The sequence below is a fragment of the Phaenicophaeus curvirostris genome, chromosome 26 (assembly GCF_032191515.1).
Source record: "Phaenicophaeus curvirostris isolate KB17595 chromosome 26, BPBGC_Pcur_1.0, whole genome shotgun sequence".
NCBI classification, from domain to species: Eukaryota; Metazoa; Chordata; class Aves; order Cuculiformes; family Cuculidae; genus Phaenicophaeus; species Phaenicophaeus curvirostris.
The window spans coordinates 2,765,842-2,789,282 of NC_091417.1; the positions used below are offsets into that span (position 1 = coordinate 2,765,842).

The 23,441-nt window shown below is 51.7% G+C and overlaps 1 protein-coding gene across 2 annotated transcripts in view; it reads right to left on the reverse strand.

Annotated features, from left to right (window-relative positions):
- Positions 1-23,441, reverse strand: part of MLLT6 (MLLT6, PHD finger containing) — a 51,074-nt gene that overhangs the window by 18,296 nt on the left and 9,337 nt on the right. The window contains exons 3-8 of one of the 2 annotated variants that reach the window (XM_069877231.1): positions 22,891-22,945; positions 21,045-21,154; positions 20,497-20,600; positions 19,578-19,671; positions 18,434-18,538; positions 8,065-8,163 (exon numbers count right to left, since the gene is read on the reverse strand). In XM_069877231.1, the coding sequence (XP_069733332.1) occupies positions 8,065-8,163; positions 18,434-18,538; positions 19,578-19,671; positions 20,497-20,600; positions 21,045-21,154; positions 22,891-22,945 (567 nt within the window). Of the gene's footprint in view, positions 1-8,064; positions 8,164-18,433; positions 18,542-19,577; positions 19,672-20,496; positions 20,601-21,044; positions 21,155-22,890; positions 22,946-23,441 lie in introns of both variants that reach the window. The other variant, XM_069877230.1, reaches the window with a different exon arrangement.

Consider the following 23,441-nt stretch of genomic DNA (forward strand, 5'->3'; position numbering starts at 1 on the left):
CATATTACTCAGGAGAGAAAAAGCACCATTCCCTTCTGCTGCTGTTTGGTGACACCAGATTTATACCCCTAGGGATTACGTTCATCCCATCTAACTCCAGAAAATTAAACGACAATCAAGGCGCAGACACCGGAGATTCCCCACGTCACCAGCAACAATGGGAGCACCTCCGAGCGCTCTTCAACCCAAAAGACAATCTGAAGTTGGCTGGGATTCAAACACAGATTTCAGCTGCACCTCTCAAGCGAGCTGTTCTCAGCGAGGTCAATCCACCTGGGGGAACTCGCTCGTCCTTGTGCTGGAAAGGGAGTTTCCCCGGGGTTCTTTAAAGCAGCCGCTGAGGCACCTGCACTGCAGGCTCAGGGCTTTCCGAATCTACTGCAGTAGATATTTCACGGTGACATTGTTAGAGCAGCATCGGAGCACGCAGCAACAGATGCTTCCCAAACCCCATCTAAGCCCGCAGGAGACAGGGAAGCAAGGGGGAAGAAGAGGCTGGCCAGATGCTAGGAAATCCAGGAGCTTGGGATGAGAGACAGAGAGAGAAGCGTGGGAGTTGAGCAGGGGGGGAGCGGAATGAACCGAAAACCAGATCCCCCCCGGGGCACCCACGCTAGGATATGAAACCTTCACCTTCAAGTCACTTCAAAGCAAAGTGTTCAAAGATCCTTTCTTGCCGGGTATGGCTGCAACCAATCCATATTATAGACAGAGCTCCGATGTGATGGCTACAGCCCAAAGCACAACACCTGTATCCTCGTGCAAACACCTCTTACTTCTTACTGAGCACACAGAAGGAAGATGCAGAGAAGCACAATACCTCTCTTTACATTCCACTATCCCTGACTCCAGGTGACCTCTTCTTGGGGAGAGCTACAGAAAAAAAAGGGCTTGTAATGCAGACTCATGAATGCCCAGATAAAAATCTTTCCCCGTTCCTCCCACATGGTTTAATCACTCTGCACAACGCAACAGCTGGCAGCCTAACACACACCAGATGTGCCGGGAATATGAAAGACAGGAGGAAGGGAGTGGTGGAAATTAGGGGGGAGAGGTGGGGGAATCTGTATTTTCTCATCACAGGCTCCTGGATGCAGGAGATTAAGCTTCCTTGATTTATGTGCTCAGAGGGAGCATGAAAATCTTTCCGACTTTCCACATCTGCCTGGGGAGGGAAAGGCGAGCGGCGTCCGGGGGCTATGGGAAGGTCTGAGCCCGCTCACAGAGTCGCAGGAATGAGATGGCTCAGGTCTCAGCAGAAAAGCAAAGCCCCACATTTTCCTCTCATAAATTCACCTCTTGGGAGCTCGGCACAAGGTGCACGAGGCCACTGAAGGGCAGGGGGAAACCACAGGAGAAGACACGTTCTAAATCCAGAGTGTTGGGAAGGGAGTTGCAGGGCAAGTAATGAATTAGTGCAGGGTGGGAGGAGGAAATCTGAGCTGGGAAATAAATCTTAATTGTAAAATTAAAGGGTAAAAATAAAAGGAGGGCGTGGGGAGAGAGGCTGAGCTGGCTCAGCTGCAGGTGGTGAATGGACACTCACCTACCTGCAGGGTTCACCTGACCTCACAGACCTCCCCGAGAGACTCACCGAGGTCCTAGGGGCAGGATTTTCCCACCTCTTAGATATTATTTGCCAAACAGGCTGCGACAGGAAGATCTGTACGCTGCTACCACAAGCCCTTCTCACCCCAAATCCTTCTCCAGCAGCCGTGGGGCAAAGACCCAAGCACCTCAGCCAAGGAGCAGAGAGAAGGACGCTGAATCCACACTAAATCACTTCCTCCCTCCATGCCTCCACTTCTTCTCCACTTTGCTTCGTGGAGCCTGCAAGCTCTGTGGCAGCAGAGCCTTCCAGGAGACACACGTGGGCTGCCAAGCACAACACAGCCTTGATCTGGAGGGGAGGGGTCTGCTATTATAAGGCCAATATTAACAACAGTAACGAGGGCTGCAGCCCCACCACCTCCCTAACGAAGGAGATTCTGCTCAGAGGAACCAGGACTGGAGAAACCTACATGCCTGCTGCTTGCCTGGTGCATAAACAGAGGTCTCAAGCTCTGGCTCATCGGCTTTTCTCCAGCACGTAAATCCGTGTGTGCGTGTGTGTGAGCAGAAACCGATGTCCCGTGTGCTGCAAACAGGTTCAGGGGAGGGCTTGCTGCAGAGGGAAAAATAGGAAAGCACTGAGGAAGTGAGAGCTCTCTTTCAGAATGAGGCAGCAACTACATTTTGAAGGTCTACTTAAAGCAACCAAGTGAAAAACATCACCCGAATAAACCTCCTGCCCTCGCTGGAGGTGATGGTCTGATGGAGAAACTCCTGCCTCCGCCGGGGAGAAGAGGAGCAAGTGGTGCAAGCACCCAAGAGGCAGGTGGGCATCTCCTCCCCTGGCAATCTCTGACCCCTGATGGGCTGTACCTGATTCCTGGCCTCTCTGAGGCACCCAAGCTTCTCATTCATTAATTTATTTATAGGAAATCAGAAGAGCATCGCTTTGCCTCCTGATTGGCGCGACGAGCTCCTAGATGGAACCACTGATGAAATACAGAAGGGGTGGGGGAGGCCGGCGCCGCGCTGGAAACACAGAGCAGCTTTGCCCTGGATTAAACTACTGGTGAGGGAAAGCAGAAAGGACATGAATGAGGAACAATGTGACAAGAGCAGAGGCTCCTCCAGCCCATGCACCGCAGGGATCAGTCACCGTTTCGTGTTGGACCACTGGCTGGAGGTCAGGTGAGTCTCCACCAGGAGCTCTGGGCCAACATCCTTGTACAATCTACAGCATCCCTGCGTCTGAGCCACTCACAACATTTCCACAGCCCTTCTCTCAGCCTCAAGATCAGACAGCGCTGTGCTGCTCTTCTTTCTAGGTGGGGACAGGAGACAGAGATGGGCTGAAAACCATACTTTTAAGTCCCTGGCAAATTCCCACTCGTGTCAGGACAAGGGATGCCAAAAGGCTCAAAGATTCTTACTGCAAATATCCATGCTGAGACACGCTTTGGTTTGCAGGGGTAATCATCATCCTTCCCACACAACCCCCTACCCCATCACAGCAACTGTGGATTTGCCCGAGCCAGGCGCAGTACAGAGGTTCCCAGGATCCACCAGCTCCAGGTTGGTCCTGGGCAGACGCCAAGAGCTCAAATAACAGTGGGAAACCTGGAAAGTCTCCTTGCAATCGTGTGCTCTTCCCCCTGCTCTGCTCCCTCCCCAGCACCTGATCGGGAGAGGGTGGGTGCAGGGAGAGCCTTGGCATCCGCGGTTTTGCTTACAAAACCCAAAGCGAGCCAGATGTTGCAGCCCAAACCACGTAACATGTGTGCGTGTGGTGTCAACAAGTGATCGTGACGCCTGCAGCTGGCAGAGGAAGGCAGCTGGGGTGGATGTGATCCTGCAGATTTACTGCAAGTGCAACAGAGAGCGCAGCAGGACGGCTCCCCAGGGGCATCTGGCAGCCTGACCTAGTGGGATGCTGGAACTAGATGATCTTTAAGGTCCCTTCCAACCCTAACTATTCTATTATTCTATGATTTGCATGGCGAAGGGAGAGGCAACGCTGCTCACTGCTTGGCTGCTCACTACCCTCGATCACCAGAACCAGGCACCGGCTACGCGGAGAGATCCTGAGCTCCTCCCCGTCGAGAAACCCTCCTCTGCCCCAGGCCTGAGTGCCACCTTTCCAAGAGGCTGTTCAAAAGTGTTCCTAGTTGGCAGCATTCTGGGATAGACAATGCAAAATAGCCAGAAACCACTATAGCCAGAAACTATTGCCCAGAGGAGATGTGTTCTGCCTCCTTCCCACTGCCCCGAAAAGTCTGTGGGAGCTCCAAGTAGCCAGCACGACCATGAACGAGAGCCTATATCCAGCACAAATCCACTCTCCACAATCCTCTCTAATCCAGCCAAAAGCCCTGGAGCTCCGCTCAGGGATTTTCAACAGGTCAGCTGCTCTGCGGGCTCTTGGGAAGGACCCTCCTGTGCCCCACGAGCAAGGTCTCCTGCCCCTCTTGGAGAGCGATGAAAACCCCATCGCCCCAAGACATTTTTCAGAGGCAGAAGAGCTCAGAGGAGGTGTTAGGAAGTGTTGTTTGCATGCTGTGAATTCACACCCTAGTTTCACTTTCCGGTGCAGCTGAGAGCTGAGGCCCCACCACGGTGTTTTCCGTATGTTTATCCCCAAAACGGAGCATGGCAGCGAGAGCTTGTTACCGCACGAAGCCTGGTAGAGTCCACATGTCAGATATTAATGGTGTTTAGAGTCCTAGAAGACATAGGGAAGCACTCGGGGAGATGTTCAAACCCCTGGCAGAAGTCAGAGGTCTAGCACAACTGATTTCAGGAGAAAGACTGAAACCACATCAAAGGATGTTCTTCATAACTAAACGTTTCAAGAAGGGAGCGCAGGGTGGACGACGTATTGGGTGAGAACTGGAAGTGAAAAAATAAATCTGGATCACAAAATTAAAGAAAAAGGGGAAGGCAGAGGCCGGGCTGCCTGAGAGAACAGGGAAGTGGGATGCACCGCTGTTCCTCCAAAGCAATGAAACAGTTCCACTGCTGCCTGATGGAGTGGCTTGAGAAGTCCCACTATACAGGGCTAGAGCTCTGAGAATGCATTATTAACGGGTCACTGCAAGTTTCAGAGGACTCTGGTAGCAACATCAGACGCTGGGGCTCAGATATCTGCTGCTCCAAGCTCCTTTTAGGTTAAGCAAACTGGGAGCAGACTGGAGAATGGATCCAGGTACTGGTAACACCTCTCCATGGCTACAGTCTGGCTGCAGTCCTGGTGCCCAAGGAGCAAGCAGTGCCAGGGACCTTCTGTGGATTCACCCAACTGATGCTCCTGCTCCTCACTCCTGGCTCCAAAACGCTGGTGACGCTCAGATCCTCCAACTCAACTCCCGCACACCGAGACGGGACCCTGGGACTCGCTGTATTTGGTGCCACTTTGGCTACAGCGCGGGCAGCAGAGCGAGTTGGCAGCGTGGGGCTGGCGGGGACATCAAGGGCTGCACCAGCCCCCTGTGGCTCTGCACGGCTGCTCCGAGCCAGTGTCCTTCTCCCAGGCACCTGGACACGGCCATCTGCCCTCGCTGCTGCTGTAGGTCACAGCGATCCGCTCTCGCTCAGCTGCTGCCCACAGAAGATGGGAGCTGTGTCACCTGCAGGGATTATCCCTGGGGCATTTAGGCTCTGGTTCACTGGGTAACTTGGAGAAGCCCATGGAGGCGATTTGCGCAAGATCATGCAAGTGGTGAAGGGAGGAACAGAGAGGAACAGACTCCAGCTCTCTTCAGAATCTAACCACGACACTGCAGGGACGAGCAATGCTCTCTTGCCTTCTCACAAGTCAGCTTCTGGTTTGCTGCATCCCCACTCCCCAGCACACTCGACTGGGATGGGCTGTCTCCAAGACCCAGAGAGGACAAAGATGGTTTTGCTTTCCAAAGGAAAAACCTGTTTGGACACGCTACATCAACATGTTTCAAGGTTTTACATTAATCTAACCTGTGCAATCTTACACTGGTGCAACTACCCAGAAAGCCCCATTCAAGCATCCCCGAGGGGATTGCACAGGGTTGGAGCTGGCTGCTGAGCAGCTCTTAAATTCGATCTGGACTGAGGAGCTTTGGTAACAGAATTTGAACAATACTTTGGGATCTGTGCACAAAAAGGCGAGCGAAATACGCTCTCTCTTATGAGGATTAATAATAACTCCCTAGGGAAACTCTAAACCCCTGTCACTCAAGTACAGCTACAGTAATTAGGATCTCCTGAATTTTAGCTTACAAAGAGTTGAAAGCTGCCTGTAAAACTGAATTGCACCCTTCCCTCCTTATTTATAAAGGTCTGGCAGGGCTTTGGAGGAGACAGTGGGTAATTGTCTAACAACCGCTCTGGCTGGCCAGGAGTCAGGTTTTGGGTTTCAGTTCAGCTTGAAAATAATCTTCTTAGGCCATCAGTTCCTGACAGCTCTGTTAACCGGGTGAATCTGCTGCTCCCAAAAGGCAGAGCTGAGCTGCCCTAACACGAGCACAGGTAAATCAAGAGTGATTGCAGCTCAGAGGCTCGTCCTTCACTCTGCCCTGCTGCAACTTGCTGCTTCTCCCAGACTGAGACCCAGGAGACCAGCCACACCATTCCAACTCTGCCCTGGATCTCCTCCCCACATCCAGGCTTGGCCTCACGCAGAACGTAGAAAATCCTCTCCAGTCCTAACCCAAAGCCACCCTGTGCTGACTGGCAGGAGCCTTCGCTCTTCCAGACTGCCCCTGCAGCGCTTCTCACATTCACAGACACTGCTAGCCTGTGAATTTTCATTTTCACAAGGCAGCTCTGCCACACAGAGGACACCCAGGCCTTTCCAAGTAGTTTTTCTGTGCACAAAAGGACATTCCTGGGACATGTTGTTTATTTGTTCTAGCAGGAGCTTGGCCCCAGTCCTGCTCTCACTTACACCAGAACAACCCTGCTAAGGAGCTGCATTAATTTACATTCCCACTAGAGAGGAGAGTGCAACTCCAAAGGTCCGGGTGCTGGAGTAACCTCACTTGTTCCCTGACCCTGAACAACTGCAAACTTGGCCTTCACCTTGTTGCATGCAAGCTCGAGGCAAGTTCCACTGTGCCTATTCTGCATTATTGGAGTTTGGGGCTGGCACCAATCACAGAAAGCTCAGGGCTCTCCTGAGTTATAGCCAGGTACAGAGTCCCTGCCAGCAGCACAACTGCTGAACAGCAAAACCACACCGACACCCTGACTGTGCCCCACCAGCCCTGGGTGAGGCACAGAGCTGAGAATCACAGAATCATTTGGGTTGGAAGGGACCCTAAAGCCCATCCAGTGCCACCCCTGCCATGGGCAGGGACACCTCCCACTGGATCAGGGGCTCCAAGCCCCATCCAACCTGGCCTTGAACCCCTCCAGGGATGGGGCAGCCACCCCTGCTCTGGGCAACCTGTTCCAGGGCCTCCCCACCCTCACAGCAAAACGTTTCTCCCCAAGATCTCATCTCAACCTCCCCTCAACCCACACAAGGAACATCCTCCCAGCAGGGAGCTGGGCTGCCTGTACACCTCAGGAGCAAAACAGGCCACCAAATCGTGCTCCTCTGCCTGAATTTTCCTGAAACGGAGGAACTAAATAAAAAAATCAACCCCCTAGTGTCTCATAGAATCATCAGGTTGGAAAAGACCCACCGGATCATTGAGTCCAACCATTCCCATCAATCACTAAACCATGTTCCTGATCACCTTGTCCACTTGTCCCTTAAACCCCTCCAGGGAAGGGGACTCAACCACCTCCCTGGGCAGCCTCTGCCACTGCCCAATGACACTTTCCATGAAATATTTTTTCCTAATGTCCAGCCTGAACCTCCCCTGGTGGAGCTTGAGGCCATTCCCTCTCGTCCTGTCCCCTGTCCCTTGGGAGAAGAGCCCAGCTCCCTCCTCTCCACAACCCCCTTTCAGGGAGTTGCAGAGAGCAATGAGGTCTCCCCTCAGCCTTCTCCAGGCTAAACACCCCCAGCTCACCCAGAAACACCACCTATTAAGAACATTGAAGATCTCACCTGTTTCCAAGACTCTTTTTTCCCCCCTCAGCTACATCAGTTTGCCTAACGGAGGCTAACACCTCCTCCCACAAGCCGCGCTTTGCTTATCCGCCTGCCTGAGCTGTTCACAATGCGGCAGCAGCAAAGGCCAAAGCACGGATATTTATCTATTCCGTGAGAGCTTCGAATCTGAACATCTGCTGCAAAACAGGCTGGCACTTACAGCTCAATCACTGGGGTGTTAACCCCATGATTGTGTCGTCAGTGCTGACAGAAACCAAGGCAGCTGCCGTGTTAAAATTCCCAAGGTGGGCATCGAGGTGGGGAGCCGGGTAGAGAGCGAGCGAGAATGTGACGAATCAGGAATGAAAATAAATGGACAAAAGCCCTTTCTCTGCTCTCCTGCACTCTCCTCCCTGCTGGAAGCCAGTGGCGATGGTTTCCCCCTGCCCTCCCTCCCCACCCTGCGTTCTCACACTCGCATCCCGTGGGTTTGGTACCTTTTCTGCAGCGATGGGCACTGAGGATGGGGTAAGGCTGGTGGGAGACTCCGGACGTTTTTTGTGCTTCTGTTTAGGTCTTTCCTTGTCCTTTCGACTCTGCAAAAGAAATCAGAGAGTGCTGGAAGGCTAACTTTCCCTCTGCTGAGAGCAGCAGTTGTAAGGGAAAAGAAAGGAGGGTGTGTAGGGGTGGATTTACAACCATACATTCATATTCCTCTTTCCTTCTCCACCCACCCACACGAGCCCAGCATCCCTTCCCCCACATCCCAGCTTCTGGCTGAGAGCGTCCCACTATCTCCATCCCAGCTGCAGCCAACATCTGGAGTGCAGAATATCAACAGAAGCCCCCAAATCAGTTCATGGTAAGATGATAGGGAAAGATTTAACAAGCTCTGGCTGATTTCAAGAAACCTGAGCCTTCCTCTTGCTATTTCCCCAAAGGGACTCTGTACCCCACTTCCTTCACTCTCTGCCTTCTCCAAGGATTTCTCAGAACCACCCTGTACAGCCAACGGGAGAATCTTCACTTCGGCACGTGTTGCACGTGCACAGCTAAAGAGATCAGTCGGCTAAAGAGATCCCAGAACCCAGAGATCCCCTACATCTCCTCTCCCAGCAGCTGCTCTGGGTCCAGCTCTGCTAACAGGAGACAAACTATTTAGTTTGATTTCTTCATCTTGGTTTTTCCCTTACTAAAACCCCAGAAACACAGGGTTCTCCAAATTACAAAGCAAGGAAAAAGCACGGTCTATGAAACACCGCCTGTCCCTATTTTATATTTTACTGTCCCTATTTTATATTTTATAGTTGTGCTATCTGGATGTTTATGCTAAATCTGAGATACTTTCAGCAAAAGGACTGAAAATGCAGGCATGTGTGACCTCAAGTCAGTGGCTTGAGGATGTCCAGGCCAGCTGGCGTACAAGGATGGATGGACAGAAGAGCATGTTCCATCACCCACTCCTGCCTCCTCCTTGTCTTCCTCAGCTGTGGGGACACACTCAGCTGACTACAGGAGCTTTTCCATGGTACCAACATCAGCTAACGATGCAGCCTTCTTTACCAAACCCATAGAAACTTATGTGCCGAGTTCCAGCGTTCCTAGTCTGGTCACTGGTGTGTGGACCAAGAAAGCTGCTGTTACATGAGATGTCGGGCTTTGAAAAATGCATCCTCTGGCTGGAAAGCTGCCCGGAGGAGAAGGACCTGGTGGTTTTGGCTGACAGTGACTGACCATGAGCCAGCAGTGGCCCAGGTGGCCAAGAAGGCCAACGGCATCTTGGCTTGGATCAGAAACGGCGTGACCAGCACGGCCAGGGAGGTTCTTCTCCCTCTGGACTCAGCACTGAGGAGACCGCTCCTCGAATCCTGGGGTCAGTTCTGGGCCCCTCACCACAAGAAGGATGTTGAGGCTCTGCAGCGAGTCCAGAGAAGAGCAACGAAGCTGGTGAGGGGGCTGGAGAACAAGAGGAGCAGCTGAGAGAGCTGGGGGTGTTTAGCCTGGAGAAGAGGAGGCTGAGGGGAGACCTCATCGCTCTCTCCAACTACCTGAGAGGAGGTTGTGGAGAGGAGGGAGCTGGGCTCTTCTTCCAAGGGACAGGGGACAGGACGAGAGGGAATGGCCTCAAGCTCCACCAGGGGAGGGTCAGGCTGGACATTAGGAAAAAATTCTTCACAGAAAGTGTGATTGGGCCCTGGCAGAGGCTGCCCAGGGAGGGGGTTGAGTCCCCTTCCCTGGAGGGGTTTAAGGGACGGGTGGACGAGGTGCTGAGGGACATGGGTTAGTGATTGATGGGGATGGTTGGACTCGATGATCCAGTGATTCTATGATTCCATGATTCTTGTCTCCGAGACCCTTTTGTGGGCAAGAATGCCTCTTGTGGTACAATTCCCTCTTGCATGGGTGTTTTATTCTCAAAGCTGAAGTCCTCAGTCTGGACCAAGGGTGTGTTCAGAACAGAACAGTCACATCAGAATTCACTGACTCTCCAGAAAGATGCTGGTTGCCTCCTCGTGCAGGCAGAGCCCTGAGGCTACAGCTGCCAGCTCAGGCCAAAGCTGGGATGCTCTCAGGGAAAGATGCGATTGCGGCAAATATATGAGCCCCACTGTGTGGTTTTGGGGAGGAGAGAAGAGAGTGGAATCATTGGCTTAAGAAACAACACACTAAATGGCTTTAAAAAAGGGCAGGAGGAGGGACGGAGCAGGATGAAAAGGCTGGAGAAGGCGGGCACGAAGCGATGTAGAGGTGGAGCAAATATGGTCCAGAAATCAACACCTTCCAGCGTGGATTTGGCTGAGTTTTCACTGCACTGCACACACTGTGACCCTGCCAGTGGGAACCTGGAGGCTTTTGCTGGGATGAGCTGGTGGAAAAAGGAGGCAAATCCAGCCTAGAGCTTCAATGCACTTGCAGAGTTCACAACCAACACGGCCAACAGCCATCATCTTACCACAAGACTCCTGGTATATCTTTTTCTAAAAAGCCTGTTTTTAGAGCTACAGCATTCCCCAAGAATCCGTTTTCTTCTCACCCTCCTTTCTTAAACGCACATTTCCAGCTGTGGCAGTGAACAAGGAAAGCTTGGAAATGTGATTTCTACAGATTAAGCGCTGAAAGACAATTTAAAACTAAATCTTTACTAAAACTCATAACGTTTTAAATACTTGGAGGCTTCTCGTGCTATAAAACTGTCCGAGTCTCATGGGTCTTCTAGGACAGGAAGATGGGGAAACCGTGTCCCAGTTAGTGGAGCAGTTTGGCACAACCCACGTGCACATCAGTGTTCATTATCCCAGCAGCAGTTAACGATTTATACTCACTGAAAAGCGCACAGAGAGAGTTTCAGCGAGCTGAAGAGAGGGGTTTAATATCTACATCTCATTTTACAAATGGGGAAACCAGGGCAGCCGGGATGAGAGAATTTGCTAAGATTTCACAAGAAAGTCATCCAAAAATTCCGAAAGAAAAGTCAGGGATCCCCACCCCACCAAGAAACACGCTCGCCTGCTTGCAGATGCCGCCAGTGCCGCTCGCGGAAGCCAGAAACGGAAAACAGGAGCCAGACACCTCATTACAAAACATTTTGCCAAATAACTGCACAAACCCTGGTCCTGAAAATTTTCAGAATACCACACAGCTTATTGTTTCATTTTCAGAACCCAAATCCCAAATGCATTTCAATTGCGAAGGAGTAAGATTCAGTGCTGCAAACGCCAGTGAGACAGTACTGTAAGGATTTGATTTCACATATCGTGGTCAAGGTGAGCCACGGCAGAGCCAAAGCCACTTTGGCTAATGATCCAAGGGCTGGAGCACCTCCCGTACGAGGACAAGCTGAGAGTTGGGTTGTTCAGCCTGAAGAAGAGAAGGCTCTGAGAAGACCTTAAAGCAGCTTCCAGGACTGAAAGGGGCTCCAGGAAAGCTGGGGAGGGGCTGTTTAGGAAGGTTTGGAGTGATAGGACGAGGGGCAATGGGGATAAACTGGAGAGGGGCAGATTTAGACTAGACAGAGGAAGAATTTCTTCACGATGAGAGTGAGGAGGCCCTGGAACAGGTTGTCCCATCCCTGGAGGGGTTCAAGGCCAGGTTGGATGGGGCTTGGAGCCCCTGATCCAGTGGGAGGTGTCCCTGCCCATGGCAGGAGGGTTGGAACTGGATGACCTTTAAGGTCCCTTCCAACCCAAACTATTCTATGATTCTAATGACAATGAACCCACACACCTACATACACGTGCACGGGGGGAAAGCAGAAACGTCCTGACTGCCACCACAGCGAACCATAAAACCTCCCCCAGTCTCACTGTGATGGCAACCACCAAACTCACATCCTCCAGCTTCAAAATCCCGGCTGTCTCTGTCTGAAAAATCTCTCTTCACTGTCAGCAACGCGGCGTCTGACAACAACAGCGAACTGAGCAGTCTGCTGGTTATACGTAGGAGTGCGTACATATGCACTTATTCAGCAAGAACCCTGCGCTCACAATGGGGACCACAGTTCTGGAACGCTTCAGCTCTCATTTAGATGCTTGAATAAACGCCCAGGTTTGCCAGAAAAGCTAAACGCTGGTTACTGAACTCTTTTGAAGATCTGGCCCCAGCTCCATGTGCTGAGCAACTGCACTCAAACTATTTAGAAAATCTGTCCCACAGAGACCAGTCTTCGTGCTCTGCTCAAAGGAGCGCATTGAAACCAGAAGCACCACAGCCTGACGAGGTGCTCAACAGCACTTCTGCTCCCTGTCACACAATCCTTTAGGTTGGAAAAGACCTTTCAGATCACCCAGTCCCATCGTAAACCTCACACCGCCAACTCCACCGCTAAACCGTGACCCTAAGCATCGTGACTTGTCCCTGCACGCAGCCCCAGGCTATGCCCACAGGGACACCTTGGCTCCTCTGTCCTGCTTCCCAAGCCCTTCTCCCTCTCCTCCACCACCCTAGAGAGCGAGAAACCCACAGGACGTTGTACCCAGGAGCTTTCTGGGCTGCAACCTTTAAGCTTTGCCAAGCTGGGGTGCTCGTTGCCTTTGTGCATCCACCTCCCGCTCCACAGTGACTCTCTAACACCTTTGGGTACTCAGAAAAGCAACAGGATCTGACATCATCTGTGGTATCACTGGAGAAAAGCAGTGTCCCATGTTCAATAGGCAGGAAAAGAAACTCTGTTAACCCATGGAAACTTTGCAGACGGGCTGCGCTGCCCTCACATCAAGGCACTGGTGGGAACTTTACACCAGCTGCCTGGCTTGACCACGGCACGGAGATGCTCACAGTGCCTCATCACTCCTGGCTATCTCACCTGTATTGTCAGGCCCTCAGACAACCTGGGGCATTCCCTCGCTTGCCCCAGCAGCTTTTAAACATGTGGGTTCTCTTCAGGAACCCGAAGGCTTCGAACGCTTCCTGCAAGAGCTGCAGGGTGCGAAGGGAAGGGAGGGCAAGGGGATAGGGGGAAGCAGCCCTCAGGTGCCCTCTCCCCACCTGGCTGCTCTGTTTTCCCAGCACACGGGCACTCTCCTCTGCAAACCCACCTTTCAAGGAACTTCACAGCCTTCCAACAGCCCTGGTTGTGCCACGAGGCAGGAGCCAGCAGAGGAAGGAGGGTGGATGCACGGCGAGTGCAGGAAACCATTCAACACCCCCATCCCAGCTTTTTACGAGCAAAAGCCGAGCCCTACCTTGCAGCCCTCGGCGCTCGCTGCTGCTGCAGCCTGGGTGAGCCGCGCTTTGCAGGGAACGTCAACCTGCCCTCAGCAACCAACTTCACGGAAAAAACGCTCTCCCCGCGCGGGACCGAGCAGCTGGAGCTTGGCATGTGGGCACGGAGAGGGCCAAGCCTGCGGCGGGGGGGAGCGCGGCTGCATCAGGGGGGGACGTGCTGATGACACCATCTCCCTTGGAGCTCCCCAGCTCCGCAGGAACGAAAAACGGGATCGCCTCGCTGCCAAAAAAAGGGTTGTGCACAGCTCCCCCCTCCCCACCGCCGTCTCCCCTTCCCCGAGCCCCCTCTTCTAATCTGTTGGACGCGAGCAACTGGATCATTAAAAGTAGACTGCACAGGGGTTGGAAGGAGGGAGGGAAGAGCTGCGAAGAGCCAAATGGGCTCTGCTGCTCCCTCCCCTCTTTCCCAGGCTCTCTGAACTCCCTCACCCGGAGGAGGAGGCTTGGCTCTGGGCTGCAGCCATGGCAGCGGCAGCCAGGAGGAAGGCAGCACCGGGCAGAGGGATGCTGAGCTCCTCGCTGGCACCAGGGCTGGGGGTTGCGTCGCTTTGCCTTCAGGCACGCTGGAGAGTTTTTAAAAAGGCCACACGGCCAGCCCTCGCAGGCCCCTGCGCGCCCGCCAATTATTGCTGCAGCCCCTGCTAATAGAAGGATTTGCTGGGGGCTGTTAAACACCAACATAACAAGAGGTCATAGAAAGGATGCTATAAAACAAGGCTGCTTTGGCTGAATTCAGATTCAGTTCTCCTTCCCCAAAAAAAACCAAAAAAAAACCTGCGCTGGTCTTGAAAGCAGCCGCCTGCATCCCACTTGGAAAAAATGTCCCCTTTGCCCTTTGGTGCCTGTGCGGACACAAAACTCGCAGAGGCAGATGTCTGTCACCAAGGCGAATGCGAGCACAAAGCCCCTTATGGGCTCACTGGGCTTAGGTTTCAGCCCAGCACAACTTCTCCAATGGGCTAAATCTGCCAGACCAGATCCTTGGCTCCTCTCCTCCACTGGCATCAGGTCCAGCCAGCCAGGCAATAGGAGAGGGGACGCAGGCTCAGCCGGGCATCTGCTGAGATGCTGGGGGATCGTGCGCTGCTCTGGCTGGTCCTAAAGGGCTAAGGGGGCAGAGCAGAGACAGCCCCTGCACCCCCATGAAGTGCCCGAGCCATGGCTAGGGGAGCAGTTCAGGAGCTAAAGGCTCACAAATCACAAATCCTGTTGTGGCTGGGGAGATGTGGCTCCGTACCCAGACCTGAGGAACAACTGCAGGTGAGTTTCTTCGCTCCAAGTCTCTGCCTCTCTTTCCGACGTCACCGGGCAGGGCACGTTCCTCTCGTAACAACATCCCACATCCATATTAAAAGCCTCCTTAGTTTGCTTATGGGTTCCAGGTGTTCACTAACTGGACAAGCATCTCCCTCCATGGGGAAAATGCCTAAAAATGCTCTAGTGCGTGTGCTCCCGTCTGCTCCTGGTGGGACAAATTCCATTCCACAGAGCATGGTAGTTCTGTTCTGTGTGTTCCAAGCAATCTAGGTGACAGAACATCTGTACTTCATTCAACTCCTGCGTGTCATCCAGCATTTTGTTGGTATTTAGCTATTGTTTCCTTTCTTCCTTCTTGTTTTAAACCAACCCTGCAAAGGCTCCCGCAGGGCAGAGCGCACACATTGCAATATTTATTTCCTTGGGGTTGGTTTTGCTTAAGGCCTGGTATGATCTGAGGGAAAACCAAAGCCTGGAGAGCCTTCCTGTTTTCAGGATAGCACAGAAGAAAATGCTGGGGCTGGTATCATTTGTGCCTGCAAGAGGCGGAGGGGGTGCTGATGCTGGCTCGTGGTCCCACGTCACAATTGTCCCTTGTTCTGCAAAGAACAAGACTCTTCACAAATGCTCAACTGTTTTCCAGCAGGGCTTAGGGTTCCGAATCCCAAGTCTTTGCTGTCTTACTTCAGCCACTGGCTTAAATCCTGTGCCCCTCACTTAGTCGTTAACTCAGCCAGAGCTTTCCTCCATAAAGCCTAAGCAAACACTCACATCACTGGAAGGGAGTTGTCATGCCCCAAGCTTTTTCTGGAGCAAAAAGCCACGAGCACCTGCAACCCAGGGACTCACACACACACGCCTCGGTCTGTCCGCTGAGCGATCAGCTCCCCTGCAACGCCTCCAGCTCGGGGAGGACGGGACCAGACGGCTGCACAGCTGGACAGGCTCAAGGAAAAGCTGTTCTGCTCCAGCTCAGCACAGCAGCACACCCAGTTCCTCTCGAACACGTGCAATTAGATCATGCGCTGCGAGTCACGTACTCCAAACCCATATGGGAACTCATGGTTCAACCCCCTCTTTGGGCAACCCTTGGGAAGGCCTGTGTCCCACACCACCTCACATCCAGCCCTGCACTTCGGATCCAAGCCTAGACCTACCCAACGCCCCCAGCAGCCGAGAGTGCCTTCCTCACCCTGCCCATCTCCGCTGCTTGGCTCACCTCAGCCCCTGTTCTGTGTTGACTCCCCCCGCTCTCTAAACGGAAGGAGTCGATTTTACACTTGCACTGCAGCCCTGCCAAGCAATCCCAGCCCTGGAAGGAGCCTCCATGGGATCCGCTGCTCGCAAACCTGATGAGCCATCAGGAGGGGAGAGCGGGGAGGCAGCAGCGAGGAAGAGCCTCTGCACACTTGTGAGGAACCCAGAGGCTAACAATAGTGGCAAGCGCCGCCGAGAAGCCTATAAATAAACCCGGATTCCTCCTGTTTTCGCTCTCCCCCTGGCGCTGACCCGCTTTCCCAGCAAAGCCGGGAAGCAGCGCTCTCTGCTCCTACCTGCCAGGCGCGTGACTGCGCTCGCAGCCCTGCCACCAGAAGCTTGTGCAAATATAGAAACCCTCGTCCGGTCCCCAGCCTTGGACTCGCACCGTCCGTCGGTTATAATTACAGCCGAGCTCTCCAAAGCTCCCGTCAATCTCCCCGGATCCTGCCCTTTCCCCCACCCCTCTGTCTGCTTCGTCGGCTAAAAATAGCATGTTCCAGTAGAGCCCTTCACCTTGTGCCAAGCGCTCGCTCCCCGGCCGCGGCACAGATGCTCTTTCTCCCTCTCGCCTCCTCCTCTCCTCGCGGCAGCTGAACACACAAGAGGAGTAAATACTCCCCGGACGCTTCAGCCTTGTCGGCAGCAGGAAACGTTCTGCCTCGGTGTCACTTTGTAAGCGAGGTTTGCCTTGTTTGTCTAGGTATGGATCAGGTACGGTTTGGGCAAGGCTCCCGAACACGTCACGGACGTGGTGGGCAGCGTTTCAAACTGGATATTGCGGGATAACCTCTGTAAATAAAGAAGGAGATGGCTTTCCTGCCCACGCAGTTTATGGCCTTTGAGCTGGCCATGCCAGGAGGGTGTCAGTCAGCATTAACTGATGGCCAAGCTGCTTTCGAAAGCCTGGATGCCCTTGTACCTTGGAGACTGGGCTGAGATCCATCAGGCTTAGGCCACGTAAACCACCGGAGTGTCGTCAGGCTGTTTCTGGATGTGGGTCACTAACACTACCTTTCGAAATCGTTTATGCGTTGTGAGGATGCCAACGAAACAAAAACAAACAGAAAAGAAGTGAACAGCCAGACACACAGAGCAAGGCTTTTTAAAACACTCACACTGCGATTTCATAGAATCATGGAATGGGTTGGGTTGGAAGGGACCTCAAAGCCCATCCAGTCCCACCCTTGCCATGGGCAGGGACACCTCCCACTGGATCAGGGGCTCCAAGCCCCATCCAACCTGGCCTTGAACCCCTCCAGGGATGGGGCAGCCCCCACTGCTCTGGGCAACCTCCCCACCCTCCCAGGAGAACATTTCTTCCGAAGGTTTCATGTAAATCTCTTCTCTTTCAGCTTTGCAGGACACCAATTGTGTCTGTACACAAGGTAAATTTGGCTTTTGATTATAGTGGAATGTATCCAGAGGTTGCTCGGTAGAGTAACTCTGCATTTCTGCTAAAAAAAAAACCCAGGATACAGCCTATAAAGTATTAAAAACTCTTTCACCGTACTGAGAATATCTCTGTATAAGTTATTTCTGCTCCAGATCCCACCCCACCGCTCCGGATAGACAGGATGCAAAGGAGGCTGGCAGGGCTACGTTCTGGATCCTTGATACTCCAAAAGCCACATCCACAAAGAGAAGATATCTTATTCTGCTGCCACTTGCCTGAATCCTCAAAAAGCCACATGTCCTGCCTTTTAGGGCTACTTGTTGTTATAAGTAACAAGTACTTCCCAAGCCTCTGGCCTCCTCCTTTCTTTTGGCACACCCCTTCCAGACTGGAACCTGCTCCCCCCTCCACAAGTCAGGGATCTGCTGGGCTTCTGCCTTACACACTCGCTGCTGCTTTTCCTTGAAATATGAGCATTCGTCACGTGAGGCGGCTGGTTAATTATGAACCTCGGTGTGCTGTTAACATGGCCTGTAACACTGCAGCGGTTTTGATGAGTACATCTTAATCAGCAGAGCTGGATAAATAACTACTATGCCAGTCAGAGCTGGCATGCGGTGTTCTTCTCAATAACTGTTTAACCTAGATAACCTCTCCTCACAGATAGACCTGAAGCAGGTGGCATCCCTGTGGCTGGTTAATCTGACTAACAAAGTACCACCTAGCTGATATGAGTTATCGGTTTTGCCTACAATGAACCTGCTGACCACCATGTAGATTACTAATCAGTGTCTTTTTGTACTTTAAAACATGGACTCTGGGATGTGAGGACAACGACCTCCAACTTTCTCTTCTTGAGCTGCTGCGTTTAAAACCAGAGTCCAAACTACTCCCATGCAGATAAATCAGTAGCTGGAAACCACAGCACAATGTCATCCACAAAGCAGAAAGGGGAAAGCTGCACATTTCACAGGCATGTTCCACCAGGACCCTTCTGACGTGACCTGAACGTGCAAACTCAACCTCACGTTGTCCCTGGCTGCGCTGCTCTCCTTCCACACACATTTCCAGAGGCTTCTATAAAAACTACTCAGATCTCTGACCACAAAACTCTTTGCAGAGATAGGGCTCACCTGAGGAGCCACCGCTGCTCTCTGCACACCCTTCCCTTTCTCACCTCCATCCCACAAGCCCACGCCTCTCAGGGTGGACGACCTCTGTGCGGATCTTACCTTCTTTGGCCTTTCATGGTGGGATACGTGCTTCTCTTGAGTAGGGGACGTGGATCGACTCCTTCTTCCAGCAATGAAGGAGCTACCTCCAGAGTGACGTGAGGTCTTCTGAGGTAAGTGGGGAAGGGGAGAGGAGGCGGAGAACAGGAGAAAAATGAAAAAGAGAGAGGAAACAGTGTTAGAATGTCCAGTTTTCACTGTTAGGGTGAGCAAAGTTACAGTAAATGGCTAACAGATGCAGGACCAAGCTGGTTTTGTAGCAGACGTCCTGGTTCCTCACACGGGGAGACCTCTGGAAGAGTGGTGTCCAAGCTTTCAGTCCCGAGTGGGGCTCAGGAGGATGCCCTGTGCTCAGACTCCAGGCACGGCGAGCGCAGGTCCCGCTATCTATCTCCGCATCGGTGAACTTGATCCAGAGCTACGTTCGTGTCAGATACGGAGGGGACCTGAAGGGCACGGAAGGTGCCCTCCCGCTTGACTTTGAGGGGAAGCTCAAGACATCAGTCACTGTATGTGACAGCACTGATAAGCTGGAAAGAAAGTGGGAAAGGCCAGCAACAAAGGAGTCACTGAGACATAAAGCTGTAGGGAGAGGATCAAGTTTCCTTTTTGCCTGGAGGGGGGAGAGCAGGTGTCTACTCATTATGCAGAACAGGAAAAGGGTTCCTCTCTTCCCTCTGGGTGCTATAATGGATAGGGGGAAGCCCTTTGCCCCAAACAGCCCTCAAACAGTGAATGACTCCAGGTCTTTTCTGGGTGGCTTCTGTGCTCAGGCAGAAGTTCTCCCTGTTCTGCGTTGCACCCTCCTGCCCAGCAGTGCCAGAGATACATCCATAACTCCCTGGAGCACCAAACACCACGGCTGCTCCCCTTCCTTGGGACTTATCTTTCAGGGTGGGTCAGGGAAGCCAAAAGAGATGGAAGGAATTCAACCTCTGGTTTTGAAAATGGGCTTAAAGATGCTGTAGAAATGTAAAATAGAAATGAATCTTTACTCCTAAGTGACTTTGACTAAGAGAGTTAGGTGTTTATGTGTTCTCGGCAATTCTTACTGCTCTGAGAACAGACACAATCTAGGATGAAGACAATGCCTTTTGTGTGACTGAAAAAAACCCAAACTCCATTGCAGGATGAAGAAACTCACCATTTTATTGAAGTGGTACTTGCAGTAGCCACAGTATTTGACATTGTCGACTTCTAGGACCTCCTCTTCACATAACAGGCCAGCCATCTGGGCACTGGAACAGATGGAATTAGGAGGAGAATAAAGCAAATTCTGCAGCCAGGCCACATATCCCATCAAAGGGCAAAGAATACATCCTGGAGGTGTTCAAGGCCAGGTTAGATGGAGCCCTGGGCAGCCTGATCTAGTGAGACGCGTCCCTGCCCATCGCAGGGGGTTGGAACTAGATGATCTTTAAGGTCCCTTACAACCCAAACTACTCTATGATTCAGGATATCCAGGTAGGGTCTCGAAGTTTCGTGTTCTGCTTGGCAAAGAGTAAGCAAGGAGGGAGGAAATTCATATTAATTCATATTGAGATCTTCAAAACTCTCAGCACTATTTTACCAGACTGCCTTGTTCTTAAGGGAACCCTGGGAGACCAGTAACAACTCCAATGAAAGACATTTAATGAGTAAGGAATCCATGAAAAGCCTGGAATCTCCCTGTTCTGCTTGTAGACGTTGTTGTTTTCAGACTGCGAGGGTACATGAGGATATCAGCCCTTAAAATCACATCATCTAGATGATACTCTTGTATGTACTCTGCTGGAGAAGGAACATTCCTCGGTCATGACTCATCTCTTCTCTTCTTGGATTCCACACAGTCTTAGGGAAATCCCCAGCCTTGGTTCTCAGCAGGGAAGGCTCGCTGGTGAAACCTCAGCCTTCCTGGGGAAGTTCCCCTCAGAAACTCAGCGAGGATGAGATACCCCTTGCACAAAACCAACCCAAGCTCATTAGGTCAACTGCCCACATCACCCCTTTGGCACGGCCTCAAAGCCCCAGCAGCAAAACCAAGAGTTTGAGCTATTCTTGGGGTGATGCCGCGGAGAACTCACCAGGTGACGTGGAAAGCTTGTCGACAGCCGTGCCGGTTACAGGCCATGCACGCTCCAGAGGCTGCTTTGCTCTCCCTGCCCTGCTCTTCACAGATGTAGCAGGTCTGCAAAACACAAGGAAAAGCGCTCAGGCAAAGAGGCAAAGCGTCTGCTTCCCTCTCACTGGTCACCAGGAGGCAAAGCCTTCAAGAACTCATAACTTGGTGTCCAATCCTCTCCCTCCTATGACAAGTGCTCCTATTTCTCCGTGGCGTGCACAAAACTCATGCATCTTCTTTTTCTCCCCAGAAAACAATTGTGTCACATCAAAATGTGGAGCAACCAACTCAAAACTCCGAGGTGGAGATTGCTCAAGTTGCAGGAACTCGGGGAAGAGAGAAATGAAGGACCAAAAAGTTATTTGTAGGAATGGGGATCTACTTTGTTAGTTACTTTTAAAGGAATCTGAGCACCTGGAAATGAAAATATATTGGATAGGAGATAGGGTAGAACAAGATGACCTCAAAAAGCCAAGGTGGGACGAGTCCACGAGAAAGAGATGGTCTTACCTTGTTGAAGCGGTCGTGGGGTACGTACTGCAGGACAATTGGCTCCATGGTGAGCACGTTGGCAAACTGAACCTCTGGGATGTACAAAGCACAGACGACATGGGCCCACCCTGGGGAAGCAAACAAGACCGAGGGTGGAGAATCACATTGGGGCAACCAAGAAGAGTCTTAAACTCAGGGCTGCAGACAAGCAGGAGAGGGAGAGAAGGAAGAGAGTGTAGGAAGGGAGCCAACTTAAGTTAGATATGAAATACGGCTTGTTGTAACACGGTTAGGAATCAAATCCTTCGTGGGTGAAAGACAGACAGATACCACCTCCAGATTAAATAAGAAAGCAGAAATTTCTTTGGGAAAGCAATTGTACAATGCTCTTCGTTCTCAAAAATCACTCTTCTCAGGACTTAAAAGCCAGAGCTGAAGACCTAACCAAACCTCAGAAAAGCATCCAAGCAGTAAATGATGCTGATGGGGCAGGTTTGACACGTAATCCCATACCACTGGAAACAAAGCTCCCTTTATTGGCTGTTATCAACAGCTATAGGAGGCTCTTTTTCATCAAGCCAAGTTAGATACAAATCTAAATCCACCAAGACGCTTCCCAAATCAGATGTATATGTTGAAACTCCATCTGGCTGGGACAGAACTGAGAAAGTTTGAAGGTCAGGAGCTTTTGGGGGCCGATCCATACCAGTATGGCTGCTGCACTGGAAGGATTTGGCTAGAACTAGGATGGATCCACCTAGGCAGGTGGAACTAAACTCTGTGGTTACGGAATCATACAGCACTGTAAGTACTTGGGTTATATTATTTATAAAATGGTTTGAGTTGCAAAGGACCTTAAAGATCACCTAGTTCCAACCTCCTGCCATGGGCAGGGACACCTCCCACTGGATCAGGGGCTCCAAGCCCCATCCAACCTGGCCTTGAACATCTCCAGGGATGGGGCAGCCACCCCTGCTCTGGGCAACCTGGGCCAGGGCCTCCCCACCCTCACAGCAAAACATTTCTTCCCGAGATCTAATGTCAAACTCCCCTCTTTCAGCTGAAAACCATGGTTGCAACCCTTCTTGTGCCTGTCTACACGGACCTGACCAAGCTACATAACATAATATCTTCCAAATATGTTGTTATTAGAAAATCATCTCCCAACACGACACTTGTGCTGTTGCACTAAAGCTCTTGGCACTTAAAACCAGCTTCTACAAAATATCCTGAACTTCAGGCTTCTTCTCTAAATATGGGATCTATTAGAATGAAGATCTCCTTGCCTAATTTAACTCTTTGTATGTTATAAGTGGCAGGTAGGTGTAGAGAAGCCTTTCTGAAAAATAAGGGCTTGAGAAAAATTAAATTTGATCTATGCAGCCAGTAGCATCAATAGCTAAAAGCTCTGACAATTGAAATAAGACTCTATCGTGCTTCACAGTACCAGAGGCTGAGAAGCATCAGGGATCAGCATGTAAGTCCTGTAGAAAAATAAACATCTTTGCTGCATCCTGGATGAAGACTCAAGGCTGAGGCTCTGCTAACCCAAGGATCACACCGCTGCTGTGCCAATAACTCTGCAACATCCACCACTCTGTAAGCAACACCAGATCATGCACCGATTCCTGCGAGGTTATATCGAAGACACTGCACGTTTCTGGGGCTCCGCTTCGATGCCAGCAGAGGTCAGGGAGGCTCCCCCTCCAGGGAAAGGTCTGAATGCTGAGGAGGCTCCAGAAAGTGAAAAAGGCAGAGTTTTCATTCCTTGGCTGCCTCCAGCCTTCCCCTTCTGGTCTCACAGGGTCAGAAATAAATGATTTTGTGCCCAGGACACCCCGAGTGCTCTGCGCAGGGTACTCACCTCCGTTGTCGGTCCGTTTCAAGGCTCCATCCTTGTGGGGACACAGTTCACATCTCTTGAAATTAAGCAGAAACAAAGCAATTTTAATCGGACTCCCAGGGGCACGGAGACAGAAAAGAGATGATTAATTTACAACGTGGGTATGAAAGATGGGGCTGCTTCCAAAGAGAGGAAGTGGAAGAAGGGATGAGCATAGTTTGGGTGCAAAGAGATACTCTGACACAGCTCAATATCATCTTGATGGGGACGTATTTAAAGCCTCAGCCCGAGAGCCACGAGGCTGCAAGAGAACCTTGACTTTCATGGGGCTTTTTAAAGAAAAGGCTTTGCGGTTGGGGACTAAAACTGAAAACCATGACTCAGAGAGCAGAAGGCAAATAAAAAGAAGCCATTATCTATCTTTGCCTCTTTCCTTCCTTCCTTCTCTCTTTCTCTTGTGATGTTTTTTCCAGTCTCATGAGAGGCGGCTGAGGCTGCTGGGGCATTTTTGCTGGTGGAGCGTGGGGGGCCATGGTGACTGGTGGGTGGGCACCTTGCTCCCCCCAAACCCA